We start from the raw sequence: 17,130 nt of genomic DNA, 5'->3' as shown, positions 1-17,130 counted from the left end.
ACATATCCTTGATTTATTTTGCAGGCATTGCTGTTTTTGGCTATTCAATGGCAGTGTCTGTTGGTGGTATATTTGCCTCTCGATATCTTCATTTGGACTTGCTTCATAACGTCCTCCGGTCACCGATGAGCTTCTTTGAACGGACACCCAGTGGGAATCTAGTGAACCGCTTTTCAAAGGAAATCGACACGATTGACTCCACTATCCCCCAAATAATCAAAATGTTCATGGGGTCATTGTTTAATGTAATTGGTGCATGCATCATAATTCTGCTGTCCACACCAATAGCTGCAGTGATCATTCCTCCACTGGGCCTCATTTACTTTTTCGTCCAGGTAACCAATTACAATCTCTTATTCAGCTTTTATTAACAGCATGTCTTGCTTTCTAATTAGCTTAATTGTCAGAAAATGTTGCTAAAAATGCATGCTTTTTCTAAAGCCAGATTAAATGTGACTTGAACAAACCATGGCCGTCCATGGAATACTACAAATATCTAGATATAAAAGTGGTTTGTCATTGATCTCAAAAAAGAGGCATAGATTTAGAAAGCCTAATTGCACTTGTTATAAGTTGTAATGGTATATACGATCACAGATACTATTTGCTTTGAGGTATAATTTGTCAGACCTGAGTCTCCTTAATTACAAAGCTTTAAAACCACTGTCCATTAGTGTGTCTGCTATCTAATGATGTTCATTGATGCCCTGGATTAAGCAACCCATCTTGCCCTTGCCTGTGATAAATAAGGTGGCAGTACTGTCAATGTTTAAAGACTGCTAGAAATGTAAATCGATTTGTAAAAAAAGAATCTTCATTGAACTAGAAACCAAATGGATATAGTATATGGAAGGATGGCTTATGATTGTTAGCATTTCCTCTAAAGAATTTAGTTAAAGAAATAGAAAACGTTTGTGGCATATGCTGGAAATTGCCAAATATTCCTACCTTTTTTACCTTACACAATTGGTATATTTAGTCACGTAAAAATTGTAATAGATACATTCCTTCCCCAGATTCCTAGTCTTCTGCACTAGCTCAAAGTGCAGACTGGATCTAGAAATTAACAGAGAATAGGGAAGATGAGGAGCCTCTAACCCAGCTCTGGTATGAGACAACCTTGACACTTGGGCCACTGACTTCATCAGGATCTTGCTTCTGTGCACTTCTATCTTACTGAAGACCATAGGGTATAAGCCTGGCAAAGAGTGCTAGCCCCAGTTGTCTGTGTCAAGTCTGGACCAGTTCCATCTAGTGCATTGTGTGGATCATTAAAGATAACTGTCTTGTCCAGCCATGTACTGCAAGGCCACAAGATGTGGGGGGCCAATGTTTCCACTGTGTTGCACATACCAGTACAAGTGAAATGGCCCCAGTCCACAAGCTAGCACTGCCACTTATGATTTCACATTGTTTGTTCCCTTCAGGTGTCCCCAGATTTCGGACGCTTGTTCACTGGGATGACACTCTCTGGAGGGGCAAACAGCTATCCACTGTTCTTTTAAATTTGTATTGATCAGTGAACAATACTAAGGCAATAGTATTAATTGTAAAACACAACTGCCTGTCACCTTGAATCCACTCATCCCACACATTTCCAATTAAGATGTGCAGTCTTGATTCAGAACAAATAAATGCATGTCCCTTGATCTATGGACATATATCCCAATTCCCAGATTTCTTACATTCTAGAAAGGGTCCCCATGTTGTCATCACCTTGTCCTTGGTGCACCTCATGCTAGCTGTCCTTTTCTCAATCACCAAAATCTCCACTATATCAAAATACCACAGAAGTGTGCAGGAAAGCCATGAACCCCACAAGGATGTGATCACAAAGGTCCTTGTCAGGAAGAGGTTGGTTATCCAGTGCTGATGATAATGGAACGTGTTGCTCATGCACTGCCCCAATAAAATGTGGACTGGTTGGTCTGTCCTTTACACCTCTGATCTTACTTCAAAACAGACATTTTAAATGTGGTCAACTTTACCAGTCATGAAGGAGAGTACACCAGAATGTACCAGCATAGAATGCCACCTGTACAAAACGTCAAACTGCATTTAATCATGTTGGGTGCGTAATACAGTGTTTCCATTCCATAGTTTGGATTGTCTGCCCATATGTCCCTCACATATGTCCCTCCCATGTCAAAGTCCACTGTCTGGATCAATTCATTTTTAGCTATTTTAGTCACTTGTGTAGTCATTATACCAGTATCTTGCTCTGATCAATTTCTATTACTATTTAAACTGGAATTATTACTGCACTCAAGGCCATAGGGCTATGGGTCGAACAATTCCGATGTCCAATGCACAGCACTTTACAAAAGTTAATATTCAGAGGAATATAATTTCCTGGAAGGCAGAGCACGGTACATTCAGAAGTAAGACAGCATGTGGAAGACAAGAGTCTGACATTTTTTAATTCTGTCCAGGTACTCCTGATAAAAATACAAATATGTTTGAAACCCAGTTTGTAGCGAGGATGCTTTTCCAGCGTTGGTTTCAAGGTATTTTTTTGATGTCAGCCATGTTCATTAGGAATATAATACATCTTTAGGAGAAGGCCTGATGCCTGTTCAGCTGAAGGCAGCCATTATTTTCCCCCCCTGTTCAAAAAGCCTTTTTTAGATTCTCTTGATTTGGGCAATTACAGGCCGGTAGAAGGACTTCCTTGGTTTACTAAAACTCTAAGGCAGGTGGTGTCTTCTGTGAAGGCATCATGAAGCAAGACAAAAACAGATTCAATTTCTGAACAAAAGGAATTTTATTTTAAATGTCAGAATGGATTAAGGCCTATCTTCCCCTACGGCAAGGTGGGATTTTCCTACCTAAAGAAACTAAGGATCATCTGCGTGTTCGTCTTAAGTCTGTGTCTAAAACCTATACTTGCTCTCACACTTGGAAACATACACTGTGTAGGGATGGCAGCACCAAAAGAAATAGTGTTCAAAATAAAGTTCTGAGCTTCTTCCAGCTTGGGATTCGGTCAGCTTCCCCTTCCCCAAGTTCAAATACTTCCACAAAGAAAACAGGACTCGAGGTTCCCTTCCCCAAGTGTAACACAATTCCAAAAATGTCTCTGGGCTTTCTTCCTCAAGTTCATCACAGTTCCAGAATTCTAGTTCTGATCCTGAGTATTTAAACAGGCATCCCACTCCAGAAAGTCTGGTTATTCAGGCTGCAACAACCTCAAGACAGACTGCATGTCCATCTATCCCTCCGGATAGAGAGGATAGGAAGGTAGATGCTTGTGCCTGTAAAGTTTTTACTTCGGGTAGCCTGGCTCTAAAGTCAACTAATGTCACCTGTGCCCTGGCCAGGTTCAACCATACCCTGTGGGACTGCATTTTGGCAGCGGCTGATCATATTCTGGAAGGCTTCCTAAATATTGTCAATGACGGAAAGGAGGCAATGGTGGAATGTCTCCAGCCTGGAATGGATACTGCTGAAAGTATCGGCAGATCCATGGCTGCAAGCACAGTGCTACGCAGATTTGCGTGGTTGAGGAAGTCGGGGTTTGCACCAGATGTGCAGGCCAGACTTCTCAACATGCTTTTTGATGGCTTGAGGCTGTTTGGTAGTAAGGCTGATGAAAGCCTAAAAAGACTACAGATCTCAAAAGCGGCAGCTAAATCTCTTACCGCCTCCATGCAACAGCCTCAGAAACCCTATTCGGGCTCATCTTCCTGGAGGGGTCGTTCTTTTCGGTACTACTCCTCTTTAGGTAGAGGAAGAGGACAGGCCTTTCAAAGAGGCAAGAGAATTGTCACTCGTGGTGGACGAGGAAAGACTGTAAAGCCAACCTCAGGAACGGCATCTTTGGCCTCAGCTGCTCCTGCAGCCGCCTCCAAATCACTGAGGCCTTATCACACAGAACCCCGGTGGGAGGCAGAATCTCTCAGCATCTGAAAGAATGGCGGGGCATTACTTCAGATGCTTGTGCTTGGGCATTGGAGTCAGTAGTTCAAGGTTACTGCCTTCCTTTCCGAAAAAGGCCTCAGGACCATCCACTGGGAACCAACTCTGTCAACAATCCAGACCCACTCCTGTTGCAGGAAATTTTAACCTTGCTAGAGAAAGGTGCAATAGAACATGTACCTGTAGCGGAGAGGAACAAGGGTTGGTACTCCCCTTACTTTCTCATCCCAAAGGACGACGGAGGATTGAGACCCATCTTGGACTTATGAAACTTGAACAAGTTCCTCAGGAAGGACAAGTTCAAGATGGTAACCCTTTCTGAGATCCTTCAGGCTCTCCAACTCCGATACTGGTTGGTATCATTGGACCTTCAGGATGCTTGCTTTCTGTGCCAATCCATCACAAGCACAGAAAGTACCTGAGGTTCGCAGTTGGCGGTTCTCACTATCAGTTTCGAGTTCTGCCATTCAGGCTGACCTCCGTCCGAGGGTTTTCACCAAGCTGATGGCGGTTGTGGCAGCGAGTCTCAGGAGAGGGGGGGATTCACGTCTACCCCTACCTGGAAGATTGGTTGATCATAGCACGTTCTTCCGAACAAGCTCAAACATCTGTCGATCACCTGTCACTTCCTTCACAAACTGGGCTTCTCCCTCAATTTCAAGAAGTCCCACATACCATCATCCCAAAAGCTCCAGTTTATCGGAGCAGTTTTGGGTATTTCCTCGGGCAAAGCCTCGCCTCCCGAGGTGAGAGCTCTCCACATTCTGCAGATGGTAACAAAGTTCCAGAATGCCCAGCATCTACCGGCCTTCGATTTTCTGAGGTTGCTTGGCCTCATGGCATCCTGCATTTTTCTGGTGCCAGAGGCCAGATTGAGAATGAGATCCCTTCAATCGGCCCTCAGAACTCAGTGGTCCCAGTTCTCGGGGAGTATGTCGGATCTTCTGCAAGTCCTGAGCGCAGTTGCTCAGGATCTACTATGGTGGACTTACAACAACAACATCCTCAAGTGAGACTCTTTTTGGCAACCATGGCCGGAGATGATAGTAGTAACGGATGCCTCACTACCAATACTCTGATATGGTCTCATTCACTTGTTACTAACATCACGTAACCATCTAATGCAGATGAATCCAACATGCATGCATGAGAGAAACAGCTTAAAGTGTTAATCTGTGGACACTTTTGTGTGTCAATCTGTCAATGTGTGCATACATTGGTTTTTTTATATATGTCTTTTTATAGTAACTGTCTGAGAGATTAATAGAGGTGGATAGCTAGTTGTAACCGTTTCTGCTGTTCCATACATTTCTTCTCATGAATTCAATGAGGGACATCCTGAAAACCCATTATGATTCAGGCCTTCGAGGCCTGGAGTTGGACAACTCTAGTTGGGTTTTCATGTATACGCTGATGACAATCGGGTTTATTTGAATATTTCTGAAAGTAATGCAAAAATTGAGGCTTTGGTAGAATGTCTGGATGAAGTGGAAACTTGTATGCAGGCCAATGCTCACTTAAAACTGACTTTTATCTTATTTTTTTACTCCAGATTCTATGCATAGCAGCACTATTTCATTGACCCTGAGCAGCTGACTAGTGTGGTAAAACTCTAAAATGGACTATTGTAATGCTTTGTGTGCAAGAAGTCTATCTCATGAAATCAAAAGATAACAAACCATTCAAAACGCAGGGATCATTTTCATTTTTTATCATCTTGTCCCGCTGTGTTTCTACTTTTTCCTTGCATCGATCTCCTTATTGGCCTTCAGTGGACATACAAATTGATTTCAAAATCCTGGCTCACTTTTAAATATATACATAATCTGGCCCCCATGTATCTGCAAATTTAATAGATACTCCATTGCAAGCTTTATTTTCAGCAGATAAGATGTCGTTGCCCATTCCTACCTCTAATTTTGTGCTTACAGGAGACGGGCGATTTGCGGTTCTTGCACCAAGATTCTGCAATGCTCTACCGTTGGGCACCCAGAAGTTGGAGAGTTTTTTGCAATTCCGGAAAGCCTTTATAGCAGCTGGGCTTTAAGGCAAACTCTTAAGAGTGTAGAGGAAGATCTAATAGTCAAAAGCAGAGAACTGGAGTGTTCAGGAATAAATAATGAGAAGCAGTGGAAATGTGATTAATGTGGAGGTTTGAGATTGACAAGAACTGACTGTTTTTCTGAACATAATGTACAGGGAGTAGTGTAAATGGAGACAAGAGAAGGAAGATCAGAGGGGGCAAGACCATAAATGCATTTTAAAGAAATAGAGAACATTTATGAAAAAAGAAAACTCGAGAGCCAAGATAAAGCATGAAGAGAGGAAGAATAGATTTAGAAGGAGAAAGTTGGAAAATATTATAGTTAACCGAATTGAAAATATAATGTAACTAGTAAGCTGCTATGAAGGAAAGTTGGCCAGAAGAACAGACCAATAATTAAAGAAAGCAACAAGAGATTAAATGTTAGGTAGATTGTTAGAAGAGAAAATGATGACTTTACAGATGTTCTAAAGTTGAAAACAGCAGGAAAGGGCAGTGTTGGCGATGTAAATATATTACAAAAGGAAAAAGAAGAGTCAAAGATGACACTGATTACGAGCAGACGAGGACCAGTAGAGAAGTGACTCAGGAAAAGAAATAATGGCTGCAGTGATAAAAAGTACCTCTGTGTTACCTGCATTTAGATATAGAAAGCAAGAGGGCATTCAAGACTGGCTAGCAAGAAGCCAGACGGTAAGAGTAGAGTGAAGAGAATCTGTAAGAAGGAAAGAAAATAATGGTTTGAGTCTCGTCAGCATAGATATGCCATGAAAGGTCAAAAGTGGTAACTATAGAAGAAAGAGATTGTACAAAGCAATAATGGAAAGGTACCAAGAACAGGACCATAAGGTACACCATATTGAAGAGGGGAACCGTGGGGACTGCTTGCCAGTCCAGGAGATCGAGAAATAGCAGTTAGATAAGTAAGATTGAAACCAATGAGGAACAGAGCCAGAAAACCAAGCGACGACAGGGAAATAAGAATAGTGTGATTAACTGTATCAAAATAGGCAGAAAGATTAAGAAGAATTAGAACAGAGGAAAGTTTTGTCTGACACAGGGAGGGTAGAATCTCTCTAACTCTGCTGTTACTTCCTTTGTCATAGTAGTGTGGCTTAAACCCCATCCCCTCTGGGTCTGGACCGGTGCCTTGCAATCACCATCAAGCTAGCCCGGATCCATGTTTTTCTTTGTACACGCACCCTATGGCCAAGGGCCTGATGATGCAGGCCACTACCTTAGGATCCAAGGCTGCTACTTTTTCCTTTTTACTGCCGGACAGGGAGAAAAAAAAAACCTAATGTCATGGCGGTGCATTCTTTGCTCATGGCATCCTGGCTGTACATTCTTTGTTTGCCACTTATGCTCTAGTTATGTGTACCCGCCTCCTATGTAGTGTGGTCTAGGAATGGACAAAGAATTTGCCCTTTCAGGATATTAAAGATGGGGTTACCTCTTTGGTAGAGGATGTTAACTAGGTGGCATGATAGATACCGCAGTTTTTCCTTGACACAGCAGATGGTGGGCATAGAGCCATGGGCACAGGATTGGTCTTTTAGAGGTACTCATGGGTGAGAACCTCTGCATTTTCCCCCGTTTTCAGCTTCTGAACATGTTGTTTGACTTTAGACTCAGTCTGTCGTCTTCAGAGTCCCTCCAAGGCTACAGCAATTTATGTGGGCCTAGCAGTACAACATACTGCTGCCTCCACTACTAAAAGCCACTCCATTTGGTCCTATGCCGCCTTTACCCACCATAGTGGAGGGCAGGCCCCCTCCGTCAAACATGCCCAGTGGTCTCTCCCACACCAGGATAGTGGCAGATCTGCCCTGGGAAGGTGGGGGGGGTTGTGCTAGTTTGTCAGGAAGTGGCAGCACACCACACACGGACCCATGGGCCCTAAAGGTCGAATCACAGGGCTGTCTCCCTCTAATTGTGTCCACCCAACCATGCTTCTGGTCCCTGGCATCCTAGATTCCCTTCTGCCCCTCCCATCTGTGGTCTACCTCTTGCTGGACGAGTGTGTGCAACTTCTGGCAGTGGCCGCTATAGAGCAAGTGCCCAACTCGAGATTGAAGGGTTGGTAGTTGATTTATTTCTTGGTGCTGAAGGAGGATGGGTTTGCATCCCATCATTGATGTGTGGCTGCAGAATGTATACCTGCGCAATGGTAAATTCAAGATGTTCACCTTTGTCTAGATCCTCCATACTTCTCAACTGGCTGCTGTCACTCAACCTTTAGGACACCTACTTCAATGTGCCCAGTAATTCGAAGCCTGAAGTACTGGATGTTCATGGTTACTAGCTTGGGGTCTTGCCCATCAATAAGTCTTTACCCTCCAGGTTATTCAGCAAACAGTTGGCTGTGGTGGCCGCACATCTTTGGAGGGACAAGATTCACATATTTACCTACCTGAATAAAATGGATCATTCATTCATGCATGCACCAGAGATATAGGATCTGCACACCTGTCCTCTACTGCACAACTTGGGCTTTTTCAAGAACTTGAAGTCCCAGTTCATGTCATCCCAATCTTTCGAGTTCGTAGGGGGAAGTTCTGGGCAGTGATTAAAGAGGGAGGCAAACATCTTGCAGATGATACAAGTCTTCCATAAAACAGTAAGGAGTATAAGAAATTTGAAGCATAGTTAGTTAATCTAGCTGTTTCTATCAAGTTTATAAACATACTAGTTGACACAAAAATATTTTCACTCACTAGCTTCTTACATTCAGCACTTGAAACTGAGTTTCAATCTTTGAGTTGCAGCATGTATGTAGAGAAAAATAACATGGATGCATTTACAATATTAGCTGTCACTGCACTCTTGTTTATGTTTATTATGGACCATGTGCAGGACAAGTGGGAATGCATCACTATTCTGTGATGGTGCTGTTAGGTTAGAAACAATATCTGTAGATCAATGGAAGCACTCATTTAATAAAATGTAGCAGTTATTAGAGATTCATCATGTTGCACCAAAGCATAGTATAGTAAGGAGGATAGGTATTAACAAAAATAAAAACTGAGACCATAGAAATGTTGGCAACAATTTACCAATATTTTCCTTGCGCTTGCAATCCTGATATTATGTTACACATTGACACCAATGCACCAGAATAAATACCTCCAGAAAACTAGTTGTGCCTGTGTTAACACACAGATTATCATTGCATGGAAAAATAAGGGGCTTTGCTGAATATTGTGGTAAGGAAAAATAATAGAGCTAATCAGTTTGTCCCCCGGATCTCATAGGGTGGTTACATGCCTTTATATAAATTTCTTTGAAGGATTTCTTATGAGCATTTTCAGGCAGAATATATTCCAATCGATAGAGAAATTCACCACAAAACATCTACCAGAGTTGGTTTTTCCCTTCCTAAAGGTTGTGATATGCACGTGGAAAATGGATGGTAAAAACATTTAAAATCTAGTTAGTTGAGGCATCCTTGCACTCAAAACCTGTATTTGCAAATAATACATCCTCACAAATTACATCTGTAAACATTAATCTTTCTTATGCACAGGGAATTGAAGAAACTATATTGAAATATTGGCCCAGTGGTGGAACCAGAAGAGTGAAAATAGTCTAATTTGCATCCTTTAAATTGTAATACCTGCATACACAGAGGGATCTAAATAATTAATTGGATTTTTATATTGCTCTTTATGCCGGAGTCCAGTCTCAAAGCACAGGACCGGGTATTGAACCCCTGTTGCTCGGTGTGGTCTTGCTTCCAAAACAAGCAATATGTCCCTTAGCTATCCTGGCCCTTGATCTAGAACAAGACATGTTGCATCTTTTATTTCAGAGTCAAACTCTGATGAAACAAAGTGTTTTTTACATGAGGAAATAATGCAACTACACATTTTTGCTTGCAGAAACCTCTCAACCTTTAAAGCGTAAACAAAAACTGAAAATAAGAATCATTTATTATAACTGTGTATATTATAGATCTCGGTCTTCGGCTGGGGCCTCCCTCTGGAACAGCCTCCCTGCCACTCTAAAACTTGAGGAGAACCATCTCTGGTCCCGGATGCACCTCCAGACCTTCCTCTTTTCTTCTTCTTTCGCTCCCCCTAAGCCCTCTGTTCTCTCTTGGCACTGTGCACCTGGCCACCCTCTGTCCTTCGGGCCCAGGTACCTGCTCACCCTGCCGCACTGCCTCCGGGCCACCCCTTGCAGGGGTGGGGTCTGTATCTGTACCCATACAGCCCCCCCTTTTTCTTCCTGCATTTATTAGACCTACCCTGTTTGCTGCCTTAAACCTAGCACTTGCAAATTGCTGGCTGCATTACCACTGTTTGTTGTCTTTATTTATTGTTATTTATCTGTTTCTCCTCTGCTTCGCACTTTCCACTTCTCCCTCCTTCATGCACTTTTCCCCTCCCCCCTCCCATGCACTTGCGCGTTCTCAATGTCACTGGGCCTAGTAAGATCGCTGTTTTGTTCTCCCCTGTTCCCCTCCCTTGCCGCGCTCTGAAACACTTGTGTACGAGCACGATAGAAATAAAATATCAATCAATATACTCATGGCGTATTTTACCATGTCTCCTAGTGGGATTAAGGAGTGCCAAACCAGAGGTTCTAAAACCCTCCAGGTAACCTCTTCAGCACCACCTCCTCAAACCAGGGGACAGTGCATTGCTCACTGAATACCTGAGCAATCGCCAGCCTCAAATAACCTGGCCCCTATGGGAAAGGTGGTTGGACACCACTACAACTCCCAGAATTCCCTGCTTGGCTACGGTCAAAACCTGGACTGCATCCAGAAAGAGTGAGTGGGGATTTGGGAGGGAGAACACCATAGGGAACTCAATGCCAGGTTTCCAGACTCCAAAAGCGCTCTAGAAAATGCATTAACATAAGTTTTTACCACAAAATAGGAGCAAAAGAAATAAATCTGCCGTACTCCCATGGTTGGTTAAAGGAAAACAACAATCTCACAGGGTCAGGAAAGCTGGCGGAGGGGAGAAGACGAGGCCAACTCCCATAGGTCTATTCTCCTGAGAGAATATTGTGCAGGAGCAGCCTGACCCTTTGTCCATAATAGAGGAGATATAACATGTCCCTACCTTTCTTGACACAGGCGGATGGAAAAAGAAATTGGTCTCATTCTCTACAAAGGAGCTCAATATAAACAGGCTAGACACAGCCAGGAACCCGCAGCAGCTTATGAAAGTGTTAGAGGCGGTGGATACCATCAGAAGGGACAACATATTGACAGTACTTTCCAGTTAGGCTCAGAGGCGGGAGGTGACTGCAGGCAGCAACAGGCAGGGCAGCCTAGTAAGATCTAAAATGGCTGCTCCACCTCCGATAAGCCCCTATTACATTAAACCTACTCCCAAGATAATCTCAGGGAGGAAGTGGCCTCAACCAATCGTAGACTAGCCCTCCCACAGGTCAAACCATCACCCTGGAGGCCGTCCTACCAGAGGAGTAAAGACTGATATGATCGTTTATTTATATAGCGCCTATACACAATGTGTTTCAAAGCGCTTCAAGGCAAGGGAGGGAACGAGGGAAAATACAACCACATTCTTACAGGCCATGAACAGTAAGGATGTAAAATGAACTATCGTACTCGGCCTGGCGCCATTTCAGATAGTGCAAGAGCTAAGACATAGATAAGGAAGGGAGGGGGCGAGTGGGAAGGAAATGGAAACAAACAGGCGACTACCGTACTAGGCCAGACGACATTTCTGGTAGAGCCGGAGAAAAACAAAAGGTGAGGGAGTGGGGTGCAGAAAGGGAGGGGAGGAACAAAACAAGCGACTATCATACTAGGCCTGATGACATTTCAGATACTGCTGGGGGCGTGGTGGGGAGGAAAAAAACAGTAATGGGAGGGTGGAGGAAACAGACGAGGTTGCTATCATATTAGGTCTAGTGCACAGAAGAAAGTAGGGGGAGGAGATAGGAAAAGGGAGAAGGGAAAGGAGGAGAGAAAAGAGAGTAAGCTGCAAAAAGAGTGGAGAAGCAAAAGTGGAGAGCGAATACAATTGCAGAAGTCATTAGTAACACATAATGTTGCAAGCCAGGATACAAGATGAAGATGGGAACAGCATGATTCAGGGCCACCATGAGTACAAGGTGCAAAGGATTCCAGCATGAGAGTTAAGAAAGAGTGACGCACCGTGAATGAATAAAGTCCATAAAAGTCAAATCCAGCATTGGCCACAAGACAGTGATGGTGAAGGAAGGCACCAGGTGGGCGGGGCTTAGGCCAGGTGACCTAGATCCACTTGCACCTGCTCCCCATCTGCAAAGGAAAAGAAGCTGGAGGGCTCCTTAAGTAGGGAGACAGAGCGGCAAGCAGGAAGGCACCAGGTGGGCGTGGCTTGCTAAGTGGTGAAAAAGAGCGGGATGCAGGAAGGCACCAGGTGGGCGGGGCTTGCTAAGTGGTGAAAAAGAGCAGGAAGGTACCAGGTGGGCGGGGCTTGCTAAGTGGTGAAAAAGAGCGGCAAGCAGTAAGGGACCAGGTGGGCGGGGCTTGCTAAGTGGTGAAAAAGAGCGGCAGGCAGGAAGTCACCAGGTGGGCAGGGCTTGCTAAGTGGTGAAAAAGAGCGGCAAACAGGAAGGCACCAGGTGGGCGGGGCTTGCTAAGTGGTGAAAAAGAGCGGCAGGCAGGAAGGCACCCGGTAAGCGGGGCTTAGGCCAGGTGACCTAGTGTAACGCTTACCTTAGACTCTGCGGGGACACCACTAAATGCGGACAACCTTCTTCTCTGGGTGCGTTGTATTCAACTATCTCTTTTGCCGCTACTCTTCTTCTTGAACCTTTTGTCTAGTGAGAGAACCAGGGACAACTATTAGAAAACCTATTCCTATAACTGGATGTAACTATTCATTCCCACTGTTCTTTATTATTACCTTAGGTTCTTTTTTGGTGAGCTCTCCATCCTGCAACTGGCAGGGGCGCTTGTTCTCAAGACTGAGGGAACGAGAGGCTAGTGATATCGCTGACTGGAAATTGCTGACTAGAAAGCTGACAGGGGTCTGAGAGGAACACGGAAACAGCCAGAAGGACTCACACCATTAATTCTGCTGAACTGCTGTGTGGACAATGAATGTTTTCAATTAACATTAGTGACACACAACTGCGGGGGAATGCTAAATAATGTTTCAAAATTTCTTCACAGAAAAATGTGCGCCTAATGTACAGCAGGAAAATAATTCTGCACCTAGACTAGTCATGAAAAAACATGTGCGCATGGTGCTGAAGGAACACTAGCCAGCGACGCGTGACTAATTCCTAGAATAAGTGTGTCTGCTGAGGAGAAAAACAAAACATGTGCGTATGGTGCTGAATGAACTCTAGCCTGTGAAGAGTAACTAAATACTAGAATACGAGTGCCTGCTGAGGAGAGCGAATTCACTGAGAAACTCAACGACCACGGCTACTTCACAGCCAATGGTTATACCAAGAGCCTCCGGCACGACACAGAGAATGTCGACATCCTCGAGTAGGATCCCGATCCTCTCGAGTTCTTCGAGGCCTCTTCCAGTTTTCTTGACCCCTTTCTCTGCGCCTTCGAAGCCTGTCACATCGGCGTCGACGACATCCACGTTTTCTCGCCCAGTAATGACGAGTTTGGCTCCTTCTGCCTTAGAAATGGGTTTTACACCATTTCCGAGGTCAGCGTACCACCGATTATCTTCAATCTATGAAGAAGGGGAGGATTCTGATCATGAAAGACCCTTCGGGTTGCAGAGGGCCACACTACCTGTTTCAGAGGATTTTACCTCTGAGGAAAGAAGGTTGAAAGACCTACAGGAATCCTTACATGAGGTAAGTGGGCTGGACACTTCCCCAGAAGTGGAATTTGTCAAACCAGACCCAGGGGAACATGCCGAAACACCCTATAGAACCCTGATGGCAAGGATTATTGAATTTATGGGTTGGTCTGCGCCTTCACCTGTTTTTCAACAGGATGACCTTACAGACATACTAGACAAAGGTCCACAGGAGGATCCTGTGGTCCCCTTCCGTGCTGCCTTGCAAAGGAAGATTTAATCAAATTTGGAAACTCCTGAGGTTACCCCTGCAGTCAATAAAAGATTGTCAGCCAAGTATAGGGTAGCTGCGGCTGACCCTGAATATTTATCAAAACACCCGACTTCAGAGAGCCTGGTGGTTCAAGCTGCAACTTCATCAAGCGGCAACTTCATCAAGCTGCAGATCCGCTTACCCTACTTTCCCACAGGATAGAGATGACAAAAGGTACAATTCTATGGCAAAAAGTCTTTTCTGCTTGTAGTATGGCATTGAAGTCCATCAACGCCACCTGTACGCTCGCCAGGTTCAGTCACACACTGTGGGAGTGTGTTATCAGCGGCTGACTGCATACCGGAAGGAGAGGAAAAGGCAGCCTTCCATAACATCATTAAAGATGGCAAAGATGCCATGTGCGAATCACTTCAAACTGGCATCGATTCCGCTGACAGTATCAGCAGGGCCATGGCAGCAAGTACGACAATCCGCAGGCATGCGTGGTTGCGAAGGTCTGGCTTTGCTCCAGATGTACAGGCCAGACTTTTGCATATGCCCTTAGACGGCTCTTCTTTATTCGGTAAAAAGGCTGATGACAGTCTGGAGAAGTTGCAAACATCTAAAGCAGCAGCAAAATCTTTAGGAGCTGCAATCCGCCAAACTCCTTTTCGCCCCTCAGGAACCTCTGGGAGAGGAAAGTCCTTTCGCTATTATTCCGCATTCGGGAAAGGCAGAGGACAGCCGGCTCAAAGATGCCAAAGGAGATCCACCCGAGGTGGACGTGTCAAAGTACTAAAGCCGCAGCAGGTGCCTCTTTACCCTCGGCATCTGCATCAGCTGCCCTCAAACCACTCTGAGGTCTTCCCACACAAAACACCTGTAGGGGGCAGGTTAACTCACCATCTGACGGAATGGCAGGCTATTACGTCAGATGCTTGGGCATTGGAGACAGTTGCCCAGGGTTACTGCCTACCCTTTCTGCACATCCCTCAGAGTCATCCACCGGGGCACAGCTCTCTAAAAGTTCCAGATCTGCTCCTCTTGCAGGAAAATGTAGACCTGCTAGAGAAAGGTGCCATAGAACCGTTACCTGTAGCGGAGAGGGACAAGGGCTGGTACTCCCCCCTACTTTCTCATACCGAAGAAGGACGGAGGACAGAGACCCATCTTGGACTTACGAGAATTGAACAAGTTCCTCAGGAAGGACAAGTTCAAGATGGTAACTCTCTCTCAGATCCTTCAGGCCCTCCAGATTCAGGAATGGCTGGTATCTCTGGACCTTCAGGATGCTTATTTCCATGTGCCAATCCATCTCAAACACAGGAGATACCTGAGGTTCGCAATTGGCGGCTCTCATTATCAATTTCGAGTTCTGCCATTTGGGCTGACCTCTTCCCCGAGGGTCTTCACCAAGCTAATGTCGGTAGTGGCTGCGAGTCTGAGGGAAGGGATCCACGTCTACCCCTACCTGGACGATTGGCTGATCAGAGCTGTATCTTCGGAACAAGCTCAGATCCAGCTAGATTATGTCTGCCACTTCCTTCACAAACTGGGCTTCTCCCTCAATTTAAAGAAGTCACAGATAATACCATCAGAGAGACTCCAGTTCATTGGAGCGGTCCTGGACACTTCCCTGGGAAAAGCCTCGCCACCAGAGGTGAGGGCTAAAGATATTCTGCAGATGGTCACCAAGTTTCGAAATGCCCAACGTCTCCCAGCCTTCGACTTTTTGAGGTTCCTAGGCCTCATGGCATCCTGCATCTTCCTTGTGCCAGAGACTCGCCTGAGAATGAGACCTCTTCAGTGGGCACTGAGAATTCAGTGGTCTCAATTCTCAGGGAGAATGACAGATCTCCTCTGGATTCCGGACAAGATAGCCCACGACCTTCAATGGTGGGCCTATCCAGAGAAAATCTTGAAAGGAGAACTGTTTTGGCAACCATGGCCGGAGATAAGAGTAGTCACAGACGCCTTACTCACAGGGTGGGGAGCCCATGCCAACGACTTGACCATCAGCGGTCGTTGGTCTCCATCGGAGTCCAGACTACACATCAACCTATTAGAGCTGAGAGCGATCAGGCTAGCGCTGAAAGCTTTCCTGCCATCAGTACAGGGGAGAAATGTCCTGATAATGACGGACAACACGGTGGCCATGCACTACCTCAACAAAAGAGGAGGCGTATGGTCACTGCCACTGTGCAGAGAAGCAATGCAGCTCTGGTTTTGGGCAATTCAGGAAGGAATCTCTCTATCCGCAGTCCACCTAGCTGGAGAGAAGAACTTGACAGCGGACGCTCTGAGCACGCAGGGCAGTCTCCCACGAGTGGGAGCTAGCTCAGGAAGTCCTTCAAGAGATCTTCGCCCTTTGGGGAACCCCTCAGGTGGATCTGTTCGCCACCAGCACCAACAAAAAGTGTGATCTGTTCTGTTCAAGGGAATTTCCCCTGAGAGGAGCTCTAGGGGACGCGTTAGTGGACTGGGAGTTCCCACTCCTTTACGTGTTTCCACCAGTCCCTGTTATTCCTCAAATGATCAGGAGGTTGAGAAGATTTCGGAAAACCATGATCCCAATTGCCCCAGACTGGGCCAGGAGAACGTGGTACCTGGACCTTCTAGATATGTCCATCTGTCCTCCAATCCGTCTTCCACTAAAAGAGAATCTTCTCTCACAGAAGGGAGGTCAGGTTCTCCATCCAGACGACATAACCCTCAACCTTCACGCTTGGCTTCTGAAAGGGTGAGGTACAAGGATTGGGACCTCCCTGATGACGTAATGGAGGTGTTGCTTTCGGCCAGAAGGCCAGCAACAAAGTCTTTATACCGCTGCTGTTGGAACACATTTTGCATCTGGTGTAGAGAAGAGAATAGCGACCCTTTTTCATGTGGTACACCAACGGTGTTATCGTTTCTACTCTACTTGGCAAACTCAGGCCTTCAAGTTGGCACTGTAAAAGGCTATCTCGCAGCGCTATCAATCTTCAAGCGCACTGCGGAGAAACCATCGTATTTCAAACTACCCCTAGTAATACAATTTCTCAAGGGATTAACGAATGTTTTTCCTCCAAGACCATTCCAAGTTCCCTTATGGGACTTAAATTTAGTCTTACATTTCCTAATGGGTACTCCCTTCGAACCACTCCACTCTTGTTCGCTGAGATTTCTCACTCTTAAAA

General features: G+C 45.2%; 1 protein-coding gene across 2 annotated transcripts in view; it reads left to right on the top strand.

Annotated features, from left to right (window-relative positions):
- The window catches only part of ABCC1 (ATP binding cassette subfamily C member 1 (ABCC1 blood group)), a 2,255,476-nt gene that overhangs the window by 1,466,378 nt on the left and 771,968 nt on the right, over positions 1 to 17,130 (top strand). For both annotated transcript variants that reach the window (XM_069647115.1, XM_069647114.1), the window contains one exon: positions 25 to 335. In XM_069647115.1, coding sequence (XP_069503216.1) covers positions 25 to 335 — 311 coding nt within the window. The remainder of the gene's footprint in view (positions 1 to 24; positions 336 to 17,130) is intronic.

The sequence above is a fragment of the Ambystoma mexicanum genome, chromosome 2q (genome assembly GCF_040938575.1).
Source record: "Ambystoma mexicanum isolate Mex_15411 chromosome 2q, UKY_AmexF1_1, whole genome shotgun sequence".
In the NCBI taxonomy this organism is placed as follows: domain Eukaryota; kingdom Metazoa; phylum Chordata; class Amphibia; order Caudata; family Ambystomatidae; genus Ambystoma; species Ambystoma mexicanum.
The sequence above is the reverse complement of the archived record's forward strand: the minus strand, read 5'-3'. Positions and strand labels throughout refer to the sequence as shown.